Raw genomic sequence first — 17,582 nt, 5'->3', positions numbered from 1 at the left:
GCTTGTTTTCCGCCCTCACTGGCAGCAGGCCCAGCCGGGCTGCTGCTCAGGAATCCTCCAGCCGCCCTGCTCCAGCCACCAGCCCAGCCACCACCAGCCTCTCCTCCCGGCACATTCTGTCCCGAGCAGGCAGTACTGGGGGCGGGCGGGCAGGGGGCATGTTCCTGCCCGGCTCCAGTTACAGGACAGCCCGTCCTGGTGGCCCTGCTCCCCACCAGTGCTGCCCCCTAACGCCTCCCCTCCTTGCTCTGGGCTTAGATCTTCTTGAATGGGGTCCCCCTCCAGCTAGTCCCCGCCTCAGGAACTCTGCACCTGCCAAGGCTTCCATCTGGAGCTTCCTCTCCCCAGATGGCCCCGGGACCTTCTCCCTTGTAGACCTTCCAGTCCCTTGGCCCGAGCACCTCCTTAGTTGCCTTACCCCTGCTCTGATGCATTTGCTTTCCGATCTTGGCCCTTCCCAGAGTTATATATTTTTATGTTTAGGGTTTTTGTTTTTTGGCTTTGCCACATGGCATGTGGGATCTTAATTCCCTGATCGGGGATCAAACCTGCACCCTCTTCATTGAAAGGACGGACTCTTAACCACAGGACCACCAGGGAAGTCCCATATCTGTTGATTTACATGTCTATTACCCCAGGACCCCACTATATCCGCAGTGCCAGGCACACAAATTAGGGCTTGGTGATTATTTTAGAGTTGATGTCGTCAGCCTGAATTCTGGCTCATACACATGACTCCTCATCTCCTCAGCGTGCTTGACCCACCCCGGCCCCTGCCTCCTCCTGCCCCTGCTGTTTCCCACCCCACCCCTCACACACCAGGAATCTCCCAGTTCTCCGGCTGTTGCCCAGGGAATTCCCATACCACCAGAGACAACTTTTTCCAATGAGGGGGTAGGTCTGTCTGTCCTTCAGGCCCACTGGGCTTTGCACACGGGGGCAGCCATGAGGAGCACACAGACACACAAGCAGAGACACACAAACGGGCCCGCGAACTCGAGCACACGCAACTGGGAAACCACTAACACGGACCCTCCAACACGTGCCCGCTAACACCTGTGCAAACAGGCCTGCCAGCAGTGACCACACTCACCCCAGCGCTGGGCACCCACGGTCCCGGTTGAGGGTGTGTGGGGTGTTCACGTGTGGAGTCCCTCAACTCTGAGGAAGCTATGGCTTCTTTGCAGGGGGGGACAGGATGTGGGATTTGAGTCCACGCCAGGGTACACTCCCTCTTGTCCACACACACCTCTGCCCTTACCTCCCTTGCCCAGGAGTCACCACCCCCCCCCCCCCCACCTTGTTTTGACGTTCGGGGAAGGCCAGGAAAGTCCCCAGAAAGCATCGGGCCGGGCAAGGGGCCCAGGAGGAAGTGGTGACTCAGCTGGTGGCCATCAGTGCCTGCCACGCTGTGCTGCCCCATCTCAAGGGAATCAGAGAACAAGAAAGGATGGGGGCAGGGGGCGCATGGTAAACAGGGCCTCTAAACAGTGTGTGCGGTGGGAGGGCAGTGCCTGGATGGCCCCTCGGCGCTCCTGCATCTCAGCCGTGCTGAGTGCAATTCACAGGTAGAAAATCTGAGGAAAAGAGAGCAGGTGACTTGGCCCAAGTCTCCCCAGCCAGGATGCAGCAGGCATCCTGGGACTCAGGGGACCCCTGAGTCCTTGGCAAAATGGTCCTGAGGGCATCTACTCTCCCTGCACACATTTTGGTGGGCAGAAGGAGCCAGGTCCACTTCCTGCTTCCAGATGCAGACAGGTGACCAGGTCTGGCCAATTAGAGGTTTTTGTCACCACGGACTCAGGGATTGGTTCAGGGATGGGCGTGTGAATGTGGCTGGGCCAATCACTGTGGGGCTTTGGAGTCTCCCTGGAGGTGACGACAGGGGCCCTCTTTACCAATCATGACAAGGACAGCAGAACAGTCTGGAGGACCACAAACTCCCTCCCACCCTGTGAAGTCAGGGTGGGGCCAGATGGGAAGGATAAGGGCTGGAGCGTCTTGGGAGGGCTAGAAGCAGGGGAGGACATTGGAGTTGGGGCATTGATGGGTGAAGAGGAGTTTGCCAGGGCGCTCGAGAAGAACATCCCAGGCAGAGGGCACAGCCTGTGCAGCCCTAGCAGACAAGAGAGAGCCAAGTGTGTCCTTAGCCGTCCTGGTGGCTCAAGGACCGCTGTAGCTGTGTTTGTTTATTTGCTCCTGGGCTGGGTCTTTCCCCAACCCCCAGAAGGTGAGACCAGGTCTGCTTTATCAGCTGCTGAAGCCTCATTAATGTTTGTGACGGGGAGGGCACTCCTTAGGGGGCACAGAGGGATGGGATGGGGAGAGTGAGTGCTGAATGGGAGGATTGGATTCATGGGGCAGGAGAGCCTGGGGTTGTTGCGTGGGGGTGGCCCTAGAAGCCAGGAGGCTCCAGGCAGGAAGGGGCAATTCCCCGTCTGTGAATCCTGGACCTCCAGGGATGGCGCTCTAGTGGGCGGCAGGTTAGAGCTCCGGGTCTGGGCTGCAGGCCCTCTCTCTGCCTTCCTGTGTGACCCTGGGCTAGTGACAGCACCTCTCTGAACCTGTTTCCTCACCTGGCGTCTGATCTCACTGGAGGTCAGGGTCAGCACTGGGGTACAGAGCGGGTGCAGAATCTGCAGGGCTGGATGAGGGAGGGTTGCTGAAGCAGTGGGGGAGGGGCTGGGCCTGTCCAGAACATTCCATCAGCAGTTCCCAGCCACTTTGAAAACAGGAAGCCAGCTCTCAAGGGAGCCCCCAGCAGTGTTTCCTGAGCCTCCTAGTGACGCAGGCTGGGGGTGTGCACACGCACATGTGTGTACACAGGCGGCGGGGAGATAGGTGGAGCCACCAGGGTGTGCACATGTGCATGTGCTTGTGTGCCTGTCTCGTCTGTGGCATCGCTTGGAGGCGTGTCCCACACGTGTGCCAAGCTGTGTGTACTCGAATGCGATCTGCACCTCAGTCAGTGTGGGAAGCAGATGTGGGCTGATGGGTGCATTTGTGAGTCTGGGTCCAGGTGTTAGGTGTGGGTGTCTATCAGCAGTGGGTACTGGTGTGCCCTGGCAAGCAGTAATTTGTACTGGACGGTATTGGCTTGTGCAGGCTTGTGTCAATATAGGCAGGCAGATAGCCTATTTAGTGACCACCCTCCCAGGCCTCTGAGTCCACAGGTAAGTCCTGATTCAGCTGTCAGTGGTCTCTCTGGATACCATCTCTTCCCTGCTCCAAACTCAAGGCCCTGCATAGCCCGTATGATGCCTTCACTCTCCTTTCCTTCCATCTCCCACTCACACATCAGCTCCTGGCCTACCTGCCTCCTTGCTGTTCCTGTAGGCTACCAAATATGTTGCTGCCTCAGGGCCTTTGCACATGCTAAGGCCAGCTACATCCTTCCCCACCTCCCCTTCTTTCCAATCTCAGGACACTGGCCTTGGGCAAGACACCCCCTCTCCTGATTCTCAACTATCTCCCTCTCCTCCCCCAGGTCCCCACTTTGACCACTTCCCTCTGCATCCTAGGATGAGTGGCCTCCCTCTATAAACCTCGGTTTATTCTCCTGTAACTTGGGGCCAAATTGGTGTGGCCTCACTCACTCATTGAGAAAGTGAAGAAGCCTGGATTCAAATTTGGACTGGCCAGATCCCAGAGGCTTTGTCCTTGCCCATATTAAGTGAGAAAAACAGCTGAGGGTAGGGGACAGTCTAGGTCACTCACTCACAGGGGCCAAGTGGGGCCAAACTGGGGCCTTCCGTGGGTCATGTTCCTGGGTTATCTTTTTCTTGCTCACAAACTTCTACTCATCCTTTAAAACCCCATCTCCAATATCCCTTGGCTCTGACCTAGTTCTGACCTCATGGACTAAGGGCATTTGTATCTGACCATGTCTATCCCCCCAGACAGGTCAGGGCTGAGGCCTCTCAGGAGCTGAGCATCACCCAGACATGTATGCAGGACCATGTTTCTCACATGCTGACTTCCTGGAGCTGGCTCAGGTCCCCCAGCCATGCCTGATTCCCCTGCCTCCTGCTGGCTTATCACCCTCAGGACCTGCCAAACTCAATAGTTTAGAAGAGCAGGCAAAACTTTTCCATTCTACCAAGAGGTCTCTGTGTTCTGGAAATTCCCCTTCCAGAAGATGCCTGGAAGAGGCCTCCAGCCCCTCTGGCCTTGGTTCACATCCGCTCCATGCCAGGCTGATTCATCTGAGAAATGAACCCGAGACAGTCCAAGACACAGGCAATGTGGTGGGGGTTTCTCACTGGTGTCCCCAGGGCAGCCTTGGGAGCTAAGAAGCAAGGCTCAGATAGCATGCCCTATACACCTTCCCCAAAGCCCCTGAGGTCCAGGGTGGCCCTGCCCCCACAGCCTCCATCACAACAGACTTAGTTAGTCCCACCTCAGGGCCTTTGCACTTGCTGTTCCTCCCGCCTGGATAGCCCTTCCCTCACTCCTCACAAGACCTTCCCTTTCTCCTTGAGGTCTAAGTTCTAACATCCCTTCCGCAGAAGCCCTGGCCTCCCCGATCAAACTTGCCCTGCCTCTTTCTCTCTGTTAGCTCTTCTTTTGTGCTCCTGACAATTCACAATTACAGCGTATTTGAGGGTCCATGGTTGTCCTCCACCTCCCTCTGTACTGGGACCTCTGAGAGGGCAGGGCTGTATTATGCGGCAAGTGTCCAGTGAACATGCGGTAACAAAGGAGTATGCAAGAACCCAGAGGATGTCTCTTTAAGGGAGAGTCCCCGGCCTCCCCTCTGGCCTCCACATCCCTGCTGCCTTCCTCTCCCAGAGCTTGTTTGGTGTTTGGGCGGGGAGGGGAGGGGGGGAGAACAGTCACTCACACACTGGCCTCTCATAAAACCCTCCCCATTATGATCCAGAGCCCCCTTTCCTTCCAGACTCCAGGCCCAGAAAGGTCCATATTTTGGCTTCCTCAGCTCATAGCATGAGTAGGAAATCCAAGGTCAGCAGAGGTCCTGCATCCAGGCTGAGCAGGCCCCTCCTCTCCTCACTCACACTCTAGCCATAGCTCCCCATCACCCTCCAGAGGAATCCAGCTCTTCAGCTCAGGGTTCAAGGTCCTGCCTGAGTGTGCCAAGATCCTTTGTTTTTCCTCTGCCTAATTCTCAGTCACCCTTTAGATCTCCTCTTGGTTGCATTTCCCAGTGTTTTCTTTTTAATTTTTCTTTATCTATTTTTGGCTGCACTGGGTCTTCATTGCTGTGCACAAGATTTCTCTAGCTGCAACGAGAGGAGGCTGCTCTCTAGTTGTGGCATGTGGGTTTCTCGTTGCAGTGGCTTCTCTTGCTGCAGAGCACCGTCTCTAGAATGTGGGGGCTTCGGTAGTTGTGGTGCATGGACTTAGTTGCCAAGAGGCATGTGAAATCTTCCCAGATCAGGGATGGTTGGTAGGCAGATTCTTACACACTGGACCACCAGAGAAGTCCCACGTGTCAGTACTGACTGTTCACACAGTCTCGGGATACACTGACTAATGTCAGAGACCAAATATTCACTGCACCCAGCATGTCAGCACATCAGGCTGAATGCTACTCATACTCGCAATGGTATTTGAACATTACAGACCACTGCACTTGTTTTTTGCACAGTATATGAACATCAGAAACTGTTGAGCTCATTGTTGGCCCAGTATATGAATGTCATATACTGCTGACCACTAACAGGATAGCATAGGGAACAGCAACTGCTTGGGAGCTTAGATCAAAAGTTGACAAGCTTTTTCTATTAATGGCCAGATTATAAATTTTCTCAGTTCTGCCAGCCATGCAGTATCTCTTGCAACTAGTCAATTCAGCTCTCTTGAAATCAGCCACAAACAACACTCAAATGAGTGAATGTGATTGTAAAACTTTGTTTATGCAAATTAAAATTTGAATTCCATGTAGTTTTTTTGTTTGGTTGGTTTTTTATTTGGCTGCTCTGGGTCTTAGCTGTGGCCCATGTGGGATGCAGTCGCCTGACCAGGGATTGAACCCAGGCCGCCTGCATTGGGAGCTCAGAGTCTTAGCCACTGGACCCCCAGAGAAGTCCCCTCATGTAGTTTTCGTGGGTCACATGTCTTCTTTTGGTATGTTTTCAATCATGGAAAAGTGTTGAAGCCCTTTCTAGGTCTGACCAATGCTGCAGTTTGCCAGCCCCTGGATGAGGCACAGGAGAGATATCCCTAGATGGGTAACGAAGTATCAAAATTCATTGTTTACAGAGTATCAGAGCTCTGTTTAAAGTGCTTCCAGGTCTCCAGCTAAGAAACATTAGGGCAGGCTGATGACTAACAGTGTCTGATCATTGACTAGTAACAGGTATCAGGACTTCATGTTTACAAAGTTTCAGTACAAAATGAGCAGGGATGGCTAATGAGGCGTCAGGATCTGCCTTTAAGTTGGACCCAGCCACCAGCCCTGGTACTGATGAATGCTGGCCAGATGGAGCGCTGCTGCCCATTCTCAGAATACTGTTTACCAAATATCCAGTGACAGGGGCTGGCCGCAGGGTATCGAGTCACAGGGCAATCACACTGAGACCTGGGCACTGTGACAACAATGCTAGACACCAGCTGTTTACCGTGACATGAGACCGGCTGTTTACAGGAGACCAGCCGCCCTGCTTCCGGATGCAGGAATCCAGATGGTGGGAGAGGCTCCTCCTGTTTGCAGAGAGTCCTGGTCTAGGGACACCTCTCCTGTGCCAGGAGCCAGAGTGAGAAAAGTGCCTCCAACCCAGACAAGGTGGGGCTTTGGCTCATTCAAACACCTTCTCCCCACCTCCTCCCCCACCCCCGCCCCTGTCCTCAGGCTAGGCTCTTTGGAGGGAAGAATTGAGTGAGTACTAAGGCACTGGTCTCATTGTCCCACTTGAATTCTCCTTCTGCTCATCCTTGGCCGCACCATCAATTAACCTCTCTGGACCTCCATTTACTTATCTGTAAAATGGGCACAATGATTTCAGATAAATTTTTTTTTTTAATTTTAGTATTGTTGTTGTTCAGTCTCCAAGTCTTGTCTGAATCTTTGTGACCCTAGACTGCAACACGCTGGCCTCCCTGTCCCTCACCATATCCTGAAGTTTGCCCAAGTTCATGTCGTTGAATCAGTGATACCATCCAGAAATCTCACCCTTGTCGTCCCCTTCTCCTCCTGCCTTCAATCTTTCCCAGCATCAGGGTGTTGTCCAATGAGTCAGCTGTTTGCATCAGGTAGCCAAAGTATTGGAGCTTCAGCTTCAGTATCAGTCCTTCCAATGAGTATTCAGGGTTGATTTCCTTTCAGATTGACTGATTTGATCTCCTTGGTGTCCAAGGGGCTCTCAAGAGTCTTCTCTAGCACCAAAGCTCAAAAACATCAATTTTGATATAAATATAGACAATGCAATATTTGGGGTTATACTTTTAAAAAAAAGTGTCAGTTGTTTATCTGAAATTTGAAGTTAACTGAGTGCCTAGATGTTTATTTGCTAAACCTGACCCCTCACTCCCTTTTTCAGCCTTGCCATGTGACTGGCGGGATCTTAGTTCCCCAACCAGGGACTGAACCAGGGACCCAGTGGTGAAAGTCCCGAGTCCTAACTGCTGGGCTCCCTGACCTCCCTTTGATGAAGCCTAAACCACTGGAGTTTGTGAACATCCTGAGGGGATCCCAGGCCAGAAACAGGGGAAGTGGTACCACCGATGGTTCACCATCCTTGTCTCTCCTAGGCGCTCGGGGAATGGATCTGTTTTGATGATTGACTCATAAATACATCATCTGTCTCTGAGGACCAGAGCCTGGGTGACAAGAATAGCTCCATTATTCAAGAGTTTCACTAGAATTATCTGCAAGAGGCTCTGGACCACAGGTGTCCACAGGAGGGTTGGGGGTCCAAGTTGTGTCCGAATCTTTGTGGTTGCCTGAACCGCAGCATGCCAGAACTCCCTGTCCCTCACCATCCCCCAGAGTCCAAATTTCTTCATTCACCATGTCCCCCAGAAGCCAGAGTCTGGCCTGGTGCCCTGCAGAGCTCAGGAAAGAGTTACTGAATGAATGGAAGATGGGATTCAATAAGTAGTTATCAAATTCAATGATTGATCCCATCACTCTTTATTGAATACTTACTATTTGCCAAGTAACCCAATCCTTGCCTGCCCAGGACTCCTCATAAACAAAGGAGATGGATAAGTGCAAAATTACAACTTGGACAGGAGCTGCTAAGGGAATACAACCCCCCCCCCCCCCACCACCAAGTGCTAGGACCACCAGCACGGACTCCAGAAGGGCTTCCTGGAGGACCTGACAGAGACCTGGAAAGGGAGATATATAGGCATAAACAGAGGGAAAAGTTGGAGGCAGAGTGCACAGCATGCGCAAAGGTCCCGGAGTGGGCAGGAACATGATGATTTCAAGGGCTCTTTTCATGCCACCCGCTGTTCCTTTTGACAATTTGCAGACTCCCACAGAGAGTCAGTAAGGCTAGCTTTAGGATCACCAAGGTTGAGAGGCAAGTTGGGCAGGACATTGTGTCCTGAACCACCCACATGGAAAAGGGTGAAAGCCCCAGAACAAACTCAGCCCTGGCGAGGGCAAGACCAACAAGCACCCTGTGCTGCCTCTGCCCTGGGATTTCCAGAGTCGTCTGCCTTCCGGGCATACCCTGCTCTCCTGTGATGTCCTGGCCACCTCAGAAGATGCAGGAGGAATGGGATGGGGACACAGGCTGCTAAGTGGGGTCAGGAGGGAGAGAGAAGAGCTTCAGGTGTCCAGCTGGGAGGTCTCAGAGACAAGAACCAGGGCTGGGGGGCAACAATAGCAACCCCTATAATAGTAACAGTAGCTGTTGACAACTGTGAGTGCCAATAGCCACCCCCCAAACCATCAGGAATAGGAATATAAATTGGTGTGGCCACTATAAAGAACAGTATGAAGCTTCCTTAAAAACAAACAAACAAAACCCCCCCCCAAATCACAGAGCTACCATATGGCCCGGGCTTCCCAGGTGGTGCTAGTGGTAAAGAACCCGCCTGCCAATGTAGGCGATGTAAGAGATGCGGATTTGATCCCTGGGTTGAGAAGATCTCCTGGAGGGGGCGTGGAAACCCACTCCAGTGTTCTTGCCTGGTGGGGTACAGTCCATAGAGTCTGAATCAGACATGACTGAAGCAACTTAGCAAGCGTACTCACACACCATATGACCCAGTAACCCCACTCCTGAGTATGTATCTGGAAAAGATGAAAGCTAACTTGAAAACACACATACACCCTAATGTTCTCAGCAGTGCTGTTAACAACAGCCAAGACGTGGAAACATCCCAAGTGACTGTCCAGAGATGACTGGTGTAAGAAGACATATACACAGTGGACTATTACTCAACCATAAAAAAGAATGAAATATTGCCATTTGCAGCAACAAGGATGGGCCTGGACAATATTGTGCTCAGTGAAGTAAGTCAGACAAAGAAAGGCAAATATTATATGGTATCACTTATATGCAGAATATAAAAAATAATACAAATGAATCTATATACAAATCAGAAACATACTCACAGACATAGAAAACAAATTTATGGTGCTCGCTTCGGCAGCACATATACTAAAATTGGAACGATACAGAGAAGATTAGCATGGCCCCTGCGCAAGGATGACACGCAAATTCGTGAAGCGTTCCATATTAAAAAAAAAAAAGAAAAGAAAACAAATTTATGGTTACCAAAAGGGAAAGGGAGGGTGGGAGTGATATATGAGAAGTATAGGACTTTATGATATAAATAGATAAGCTATGATAGGTAAGCAATAAGGATTTACTGTATAGCATAAGAAACTATAGGGCTTCCCAGGTGGAGCTAGTAGAAAAAATCCACCTGCCAATGCAGGAGATGTGGGTTCTATCCCTGGGTTGGGAAGATCCCCTGGAGGAGGAAATGGCAAACTGATCCAGTATTCTTGCCAGGAAAATTCCATGGACAGAGGAGTCTTGTGGGCTACAGTCCATGGGGCCACAGAGTCTGCAAATAACTTGAGCATGCACACACAAGGAAGTATATTCAATGTCTTCTAATAACATATAATGGAAAACAGTCTGAAATATACATATATAACTGCATCACTTTGTGGTACACCTGAAACTAACACAATATGGTGAATCAACTATACCTTTTATTTTTTATTATTTTTTTATAACAAAAACATTTTTATTGAACATTTAAAAATCAAATTCAATTTCAGATTTCAACTATACCTTTTAAAAAAGCCCCATCAGCTGGAAACAGGATCCAGAGGAAGAAGCAGCTGGCTGAGGACTTGTAGTTGACCCCAGGATGCAGCAGACTTTAGTTTGGGTTGCTATGACAAAAATACCAAAGGTTGGGGAGCTTAAACAATAGACATTTATTTCTCAGTCTGGGAGGCTGGAGAATCCAAGATCGAGGTACCAGCAGATCTGGAGTCTGGTGAAAACCCACTGCCTTCTTGTTGCATCCTCACATGGCAGAAAGCCCAGACAAAACAGGCTCGCTCAAGTCTTAGAAGGGCACTAATCCCATCAATGGGGGTTGCACCCTCATGGTCTGATTACCTCCCAAAGGCTCATCTCCTTATAGCAACACTCTGGGGATCAGGATTTCAGTTTATGGATTTTGGGGGCATATATCCCTGGTGGCTCAGACAGTCAAGAATCTGCCTGCAATGTGGGAGACCTGCATTCAATCCCTGGGTTGGAAAGATCGCCTGGAGAAGAGAAAGACAACCCACTCCAATATTCTTGCCTGGAGAATTCCATGGACAGAGGAACTTGGTGGGCTACAGTTCATGGGGTCGCAAAGAGTCAGACATGACTGCATGACTAACACACGTGTAAGTGGGATATAAACATTCAGTGTATAGCAACACTGACTTTTCCTTTTTTAAAAATTCTTTTAAAATTTATTGTAATGAATTTATTTGGCTGCACCAGGTCTTAGTAGCAGCACTGGGGTCTTAGTTCCCTGACCCGGGATGGAACCCAGGCCCCCTGCATTGGGAGCCTGGAGTCTTAGCCACTGGGCCAGCAGAGAAGTCCCTCCACCTTTCCCTTTAATCATCTTTTTTTCCTTTCTGTCACATCACACAGCATGCAAGATCTTAGTTCCCTGTCCAGGGATCAAGCCTGTAACTCCTTCAATGGAAGCAAGGTGTCTTAACCCCTGGACCACGAAGGAAGTCTCTTAATTTTCACTTTTGAGAAGAGGAGATGAAAACCCAACATCCAGGGCCAGAACTGAGGCCACAGGACCCACTGAGGCATTTGTCTCTAGCCTCAGTAGTACTGGCTGTAAAATGGGACTTTGGCCAACTGCGGCTGTCTGCAGGCAGACCCCTCACCCCAGGCCCTGGGCTCACTCTGGGCTCAGCCAAGGGGGATTGTGGCATGAGAAGTCCCCATCTCCCTCCAGTTGAATCTTTATCTCTGACTCTCTGTATCCAGTGGGAAAAGATGAATGAGCTCACTCAGGACTCATCACTTATTGTATACCTGCAGTCAGGGAGGAGTTGGTTATAAAAGGGGCCCATTGGAACTTTTGGGGTTGTGGAAATATATCCAGATTGACAGTTCCAAGACTACGCATTTGTCAAAACTCATCTAACTGTACTCTCCGATATGTGAATTATAACCTAACGAAGCAGACCTTAAAAATAGGTATATGATGGGCTTCCCTGGTAGCTCAGTGGTAAAGAATCTGCCTGCCAAGGCAGGAGACGCAGGTCTGATCCCTGATCTGAGAAGATCCCACATGCCGCAGAGCAGCTAAGCCCTGCACCATGACTCCTGAGCCTGTGCGCTAGAGCCGGGAGCCACAAGAGAGGCATTGCAACAAAGAAGAGCCCCTGCTTGCCACAGCTAGGGAAAAACCCGATGTGGCAACAAAGGCCCAACACAGCCAAGAATTAATAGAATTTTTAAAAATAGCTAGAGCGGTTTTTAAAGTAGGGGCGAGAGGCGGGCGGGTTGGGACCGCCTCAGTACAGGCCGCCGGCGGTATCATGGCGACCCAGAACCCCCCTCCCCAAGGTGTGCGGGATTTTTGTTCCAGAAAGTTGGAAAACTTGCAGCAACTGCAGTAGGTGGTGGCTTTCTTCTCCTTCAGATTGCCAGTCACAGTGGCTATGTGCAGATCGACTGGAAGAGAGTGGAAAAAGATGTAAACAAAGCAAAAAGACAGATTAAGAAACGAGCAAATAAGGCAGCACCTGAAATCAATAACATAATAGAAGAAGCAACAGAATTCGTCAAACAGAACATTGTGATATCCAGTGGATTTGTGGGAGGCTTTTTGCTAGGCCTTGCATCTTAAGAAAATGGATGTTCTATCACATTGAAGTCACCTCTGAGAAGAGAAGTGGTGGTGACAAGATGGTCTCATCATTATACATTGACAGATTCTCCAGGATGACAAGAAACAACTAGCTGGACAATACCCAACTCACTGCTTAGCATTTTGCCATCTGAAATTTAGCAGACTAGTATCTGCTATAAAATAACCTGTATGGTATGTGTATAATAGTATCCCTGAGCAAAACATGGCTTTCATTATTTTTTAAGAATTTGTGTTTGTTTAAAATTTGCCTATAAAACACTATTATTGGATGTAGATATGGAGAGAAAATGAGTTGTTGGATGTATTCCCCAGTAAAATATTATTCTCATTTTATTTAAATAAAATGTTTTCCATTGTGCTTTTTAAAAAAAATAAAAATAAAAATAGGTATATATTTTATTTTGAGACTTTGGGGATGGGGGACAGGGTCGGGGGGATAAGGCAACATAAGAACAAAAATCTAAACGCATTATACAAAGTCTCCCATTTTGGAAGTCTGTGTAAGGAAGAAAAGTGATATCTTACTATATCACTTGTAACAGTATTTTTATTTTATTTTATTTATGGGCAACACTGAGTGGCTTGCAGGTCCCTAGTTACCTGCACCCTCAGCAGTGAAAGACTGGAGTTCCAAGTGCTGGATCACCAGGGAATTTCCTAACAATCTTTATTTTAAAGTCTCTTTTGTCTGATATGAGTGTTGCTACTTCAACTTTCTTTTGATTTCCATTTGCATGGAATACCTTTCCCATTCTCTCACTTTCAGTCTGTATGTGTCTCTAGATCTGAAGAGGCTCTCTAGCAGACAGCATACATATGGGTCTCATTTTTGTATCTCTTCTGACAGTCTGTGTCTTTTGATTGGCACATTTAATCTGCTGTACATTTAAGGTAATCATTGATGTGTATGTTCTTATTGTTATTTTGTTAATCATTTTGGATTTGTTTTTGTAGATCTTTTTTCTTCCTTTCCTCTTTTGTTCTTTTCTCTTGTGATTTGATGACTACCTTTCATGTTGTGCTTGGATTCCTCTTTCTTTTCTGTGTGTATATCTATTCTAGGTTTTTTCATTTGTGGTTACCATGAGGTTTTGATACAGTAGTCTCTATGTTTCCATGATTGTTTTAAACTTCTGGTCTCTTTATTTCAAATGCCTTTCCAGTATCCTGAATTTGTACTCCACTTCTTACTATAGTAAGAATCACAAGCAAGCAAATATTCTCTTTCTCCCTTCAAAATAAAAGACATCTGGGACTTCCCTGGTGGCCCAGTGGCTACATGTTCCCAATGCAAGGGGTCTGAGTTTGATTCCTGACCAGGGAACTAGATCCCACATGCCACAACTAAGACCTAGTGTAGCCAAATAAATATTTTTTAAAAAATCTGTATTTTAAACTATGTCAATAAAAACATGCTATATATGAAGCATATGTGAAAGACAAGTGAGCACACCATAATATAAAGACAGAAAAAAGGTTAAAAAGCAACCCATTTGGAAATAGAGACGTTATAACTGTCACAGCTGCCCTGAGACGCTGCCTCAGTTTTCTCATCTGTACTATGGGGGTAATGACCCCCACCTGCTGTGTGGGGCTGTTGTGGGGATCAGGTGGGTTGGGGGTGATGCAGTAGGTGCCATCAGGATAGGATAAATAAAGCCTGGGTTGGATTGAGTATCTTTCTGATGCATTTATTTACTTTATACTAATGAAAGTCAACTTAAAGTCTAGCTCACGTATCTCAGCAATGCCTGACTGCTCAGGCTGTTAGTCTACAGGCCCTGCGAGGTCAGGGCCGCCCTGATGAGGCAGCAGCACCGTCCCAGCCTCAGCCCAGCACACAGCTGCCCCTTGACCAAGGTCTAGTCCTGGGGCTGCTGCTATTCTAGAACAATCCTGGGGGTGGTGAGGAGCCCCAGGCTGGTGTCCTGGGATCCTGGAGTCTCTGGATCACCAGGAGCTGGGCTCAGGGTGACCAGAGGGGGAGCTCCTGGCCTGGCAAGGGGACCTGGGGAGGCGGCTTGGGGACTCAGCAGTGTGGCCAGCAGGATGGGGGTGGGTTTCACAGGTCAGGGCAAGGTGGCCAGGCCCAGGTTAGGCCCAGTGTGTGTAATTCTGACCGCATCAGAAAGTCCAGCCTATCAACCATTCTCTGGAGGTTCAACAAGAGCTCACCCGTCTCTCCAGCTCAGACTGGAGGTCCCAGGCGAGAGGCAAGGGTTGCAGGGAGATCAGACAGCGGACTCAATAAACCTGCAGGACAGAGAGTGAAAGACAGAGGGAGACATAGAGACAAGAGAGAGACAGGGATACAGAAAAAGAGGGAGCGCCTTCCAATCAACACAGGGGTCACGGGTTCAATCCCTGGTGGGGGAATCAAGATTCCCAAATGCCATGGTGCTTACCACAGCTAGAAAGAAACCCTCGCACCACAGTGAAGAGCCTGCCTGCCTCAACTAAGGCCCAGTGCAGTCAAATAAATTAATATTAAATTAAAAAACCTCTGTAATGACCTATGTGGGAAAAGAATCGAGAAAAAGAGTGGATATATGTATACATATTGGAAGGACTGATGCTGAAGCTGAAGCTCCAATACTTTGGCCACCTGATGCAAACAGCTGACCCATTGGAAAAGACCCTGGTGCTGGGAGGGATTGAAGACAGAAGGAAAAGAGGGTGACAGAGGATGAGATAGTTGGATGGCCTCACTGATTCAATGGACATGAATTTGGACAAACTCCAGGAGATGATGAGGGACAGGGAGGCCCGGTGTGTTGCAGCCCATGGGGTCGCAAAGTCAGACACAACTTGGTGACTGAACAACAATAATAATAGCTGATTCACTAACATTTTAAATCAACTCTAAATCAATAAAAATTTTTTTAAAAAGAAAGAGAGATAGGGAGAGAGAGACACACAGAAAGAGTGAGACAAAGCTAGTGAGAGACAGAGACACACACAGAGATAAGATGAGAGAGACAGGAAGAGAGATATGGATGAGACACAGGGAAAGAGAGAAATGGGAGACAGAGAGATAAGGAGAGACAGAGAAATGGAAATAGAGAAACAGAGAGAGTGAGAGAAAAAGATGGTGGAGAGACAGGAAAAACACAGACACAGGGAAGAAGAGAGATAGAGAAACAGTAGGAAAGACAGGGGGTGGGGAGAGAGATTTGGGGGCATTGATCCCACCCTCCCGCATCTGGCCTGTGGACCCCTCCCCACCCACAACCAGGCTGGTGTCCCTTTGACATAGAGACGGGGAAACCGAGGTCCCCAGCTCGTGCCATAGGCTGGAACCCTCAGGATAGAGAGGTGCAGGTAGGACCCCAAAGGCTGGGGGGCAAGGAATGAAAGGTACCCTAGTTTCGATGAGTTTCAGGGGTCAGGCTTGTCCTGTAAGAAGAATTTCACATCTTGGATGAGGGGCATGACCTTGGGATAAACAGGAACCTTACAAGGTCACGGCAGGGGTGGGTAGTGTCATGGACGTGGGGAGAGTGTAGCCCGGGTCACTGTGGCTCTGGGGATGGCCCTCGGGTCACTGTGCATTCTTAACTGCAGGGCATGTTTGAAAGTTTCCATGACACAGAGCATTTTTAAATGACCTCTGGGCTCCTGAGGCTGATCCCAGGCCTGATGTCCAGGATCAAGGAAAATCTCAGCTCTTCCTGGAAACTGGCCCAGAGGCACCAGAGTGGGGGATGCTGAGAAAATTCTGCGAATGACCCAGGCCTGAGATGGAGGCGCCAGACAGCCTAGAGGGGGTGGCTGGGAATTCTGTGCCTGGCATCCCCCCACCCCCGCTGTGGCCATTGCAAAAACACATGATGCACACTCCCACACCTGCTGGCAGAATGACCTGAGCAGCGCACTGCCCCTCCTCACCCCTGGGAAGGCACTTGCAACAGACAGAGTGGCTCCCCCACCTCCCATCAGCTGCCTCCCTGGGAGATGCTGGAGGAGAAGCTGGAACTAGGGAAGGAGGGGAAGGCAGAAGTGATGGCCTAAGGTTTCAGGGGACTTGGGGACTCATCTCATTATCTGAGATGGGTACTGGAGCTGGCCTTATCATCGAGTGTTAGGCACTGAGTTGTGTCCGACTCTTTGGAACCCCATTGACTGTAGCCCATGGGATTCTCCAGGTAAGAATACTGGAGTGGGTTGCCATTTCCTTCTCCAGGTGGTCTTCCCGACCCAGGGATCAAACCCAGGTCACTTGCATTGCAGATTCTTTATCATCTAAGCCACTATTATCATTGATGTTCCTGAGAAAATGGGCTAGAATCAAAAAGATCAGATTTGGAGAAACCCATCATTTCACCAGGAAAAATTTCTGAACCATGGCTTCCAATGAGAGCAAGAACAGAAGGACAGATAGGCCAGAAGCTTAAAATGAGCTTGACATGCATCTCAAACCGGGCAGGAAAATAAGCCAGCCATGTGAAAGTGGGCCCATCTGAACAGAACAAAACAAAATTCAGAAAAGAGACAGACAGAAATAAAAAATACCATGTATGAAAACAACCCTCAAAGTGAAAATAAGTATGCAGTGGTAAAACAAAATCAGATGGAGGACCCCCCTGCATCAGGAAAGAGTAATAAATGAAGCAATTGGTGTTCTCAGCCCTTCAGGGAAACAGAGACAGCTGTACTGAGATTCTAAGGAAGTGACAGGGATGGTGGGTGTACCATATTCATGGACAATGAGGTTGAGGCTCAACATGCTGATTCTCCCCATCTGAAGTTTTAACAGTCCCAGTCAAAGTCACAACAGGACTGTGACTCTCCCCTGGAACTTGATGAGTCAAATTTTTATCTAGAAGAACAGAGAGTTGCAAGGATGCTTCTATAGAAGAACAGGGTGGTGTTACCTGCCCTACCAGATACTGAGAACCATTACGGAACCTATAATTGAGTAAGAGGGATATTGGCACAGGGAGAGACACGTTGACCAATGCACTGGAATTAAATGCCTTCATACAGCCAATGCAGGTCAGAGATTTTGTTCCAACGTGGAGAAGGTCTGTCCTAGTAGTGGGGAGGGGAGCATATCTCATAAAAGAATCTGGGAAGTGAGAGTCCAGTGAAGTTGGATCTTTACATCACACAAAACTTAGCTTCATGTGGGTGAAGGGACAATATGGGAAAAAAGAGCTTGAATAAAGCTTGAGTGTCTTGGTAGGAAATACAGGTGAAGTTCAGTAAAGAAAGATTTCCCCATAAAGAGCACCAAGGCA

General features: G+C 49.1%; 1 protein-coding gene and 1 non-coding gene across 2 annotated transcripts; both read left to right on the top strand.

The window, feature by feature from the left end:
- Positions 1-4,687: 4,687 nt before the first annotated feature.
- Positions 4,688-12,700, top strand: LOC133061557 (FUN14 domain-containing protein 1-like). Its single transcript, XM_061149530.1, has 2 exons — positions 4,688-4,692; positions 11,955-12,700. Exons 1-2 carry the CDS (start codon positions 4,688-4,690, stop codon positions 12,316-12,318), a joined length of 369 nt encoding a protein of 122 aa, XP_061005513.1. The 3' UTR covers positions 12,319-12,700.
- Positions 9,558-9,664, top strand: LOC133062947 (U6 spliceosomal RNA). The gene has a single exon (XR_009694266.1). It is a non-coding gene; the product is annotated as a U6 spliceosomal RNA (small nuclear RNA).
- Positions 12,701-17,582: the final 4,882 nt, after the last annotated feature.

The sequence above is a fragment of the Dama dama genome, chromosome 9 (assembly GCF_033118175.1).
Source record: "Dama dama isolate Ldn47 chromosome 9, ASM3311817v1, whole genome shotgun sequence".
In the NCBI taxonomy this organism is placed as follows: domain Eukaryota; kingdom Metazoa; phylum Chordata; class Mammalia; order Artiodactyla; family Cervidae; genus Dama; species Dama dama.
The sequence above is the reverse complement of the archived record's forward strand: the minus strand, read 5'-3'. Positions and strand labels throughout refer to the sequence as shown.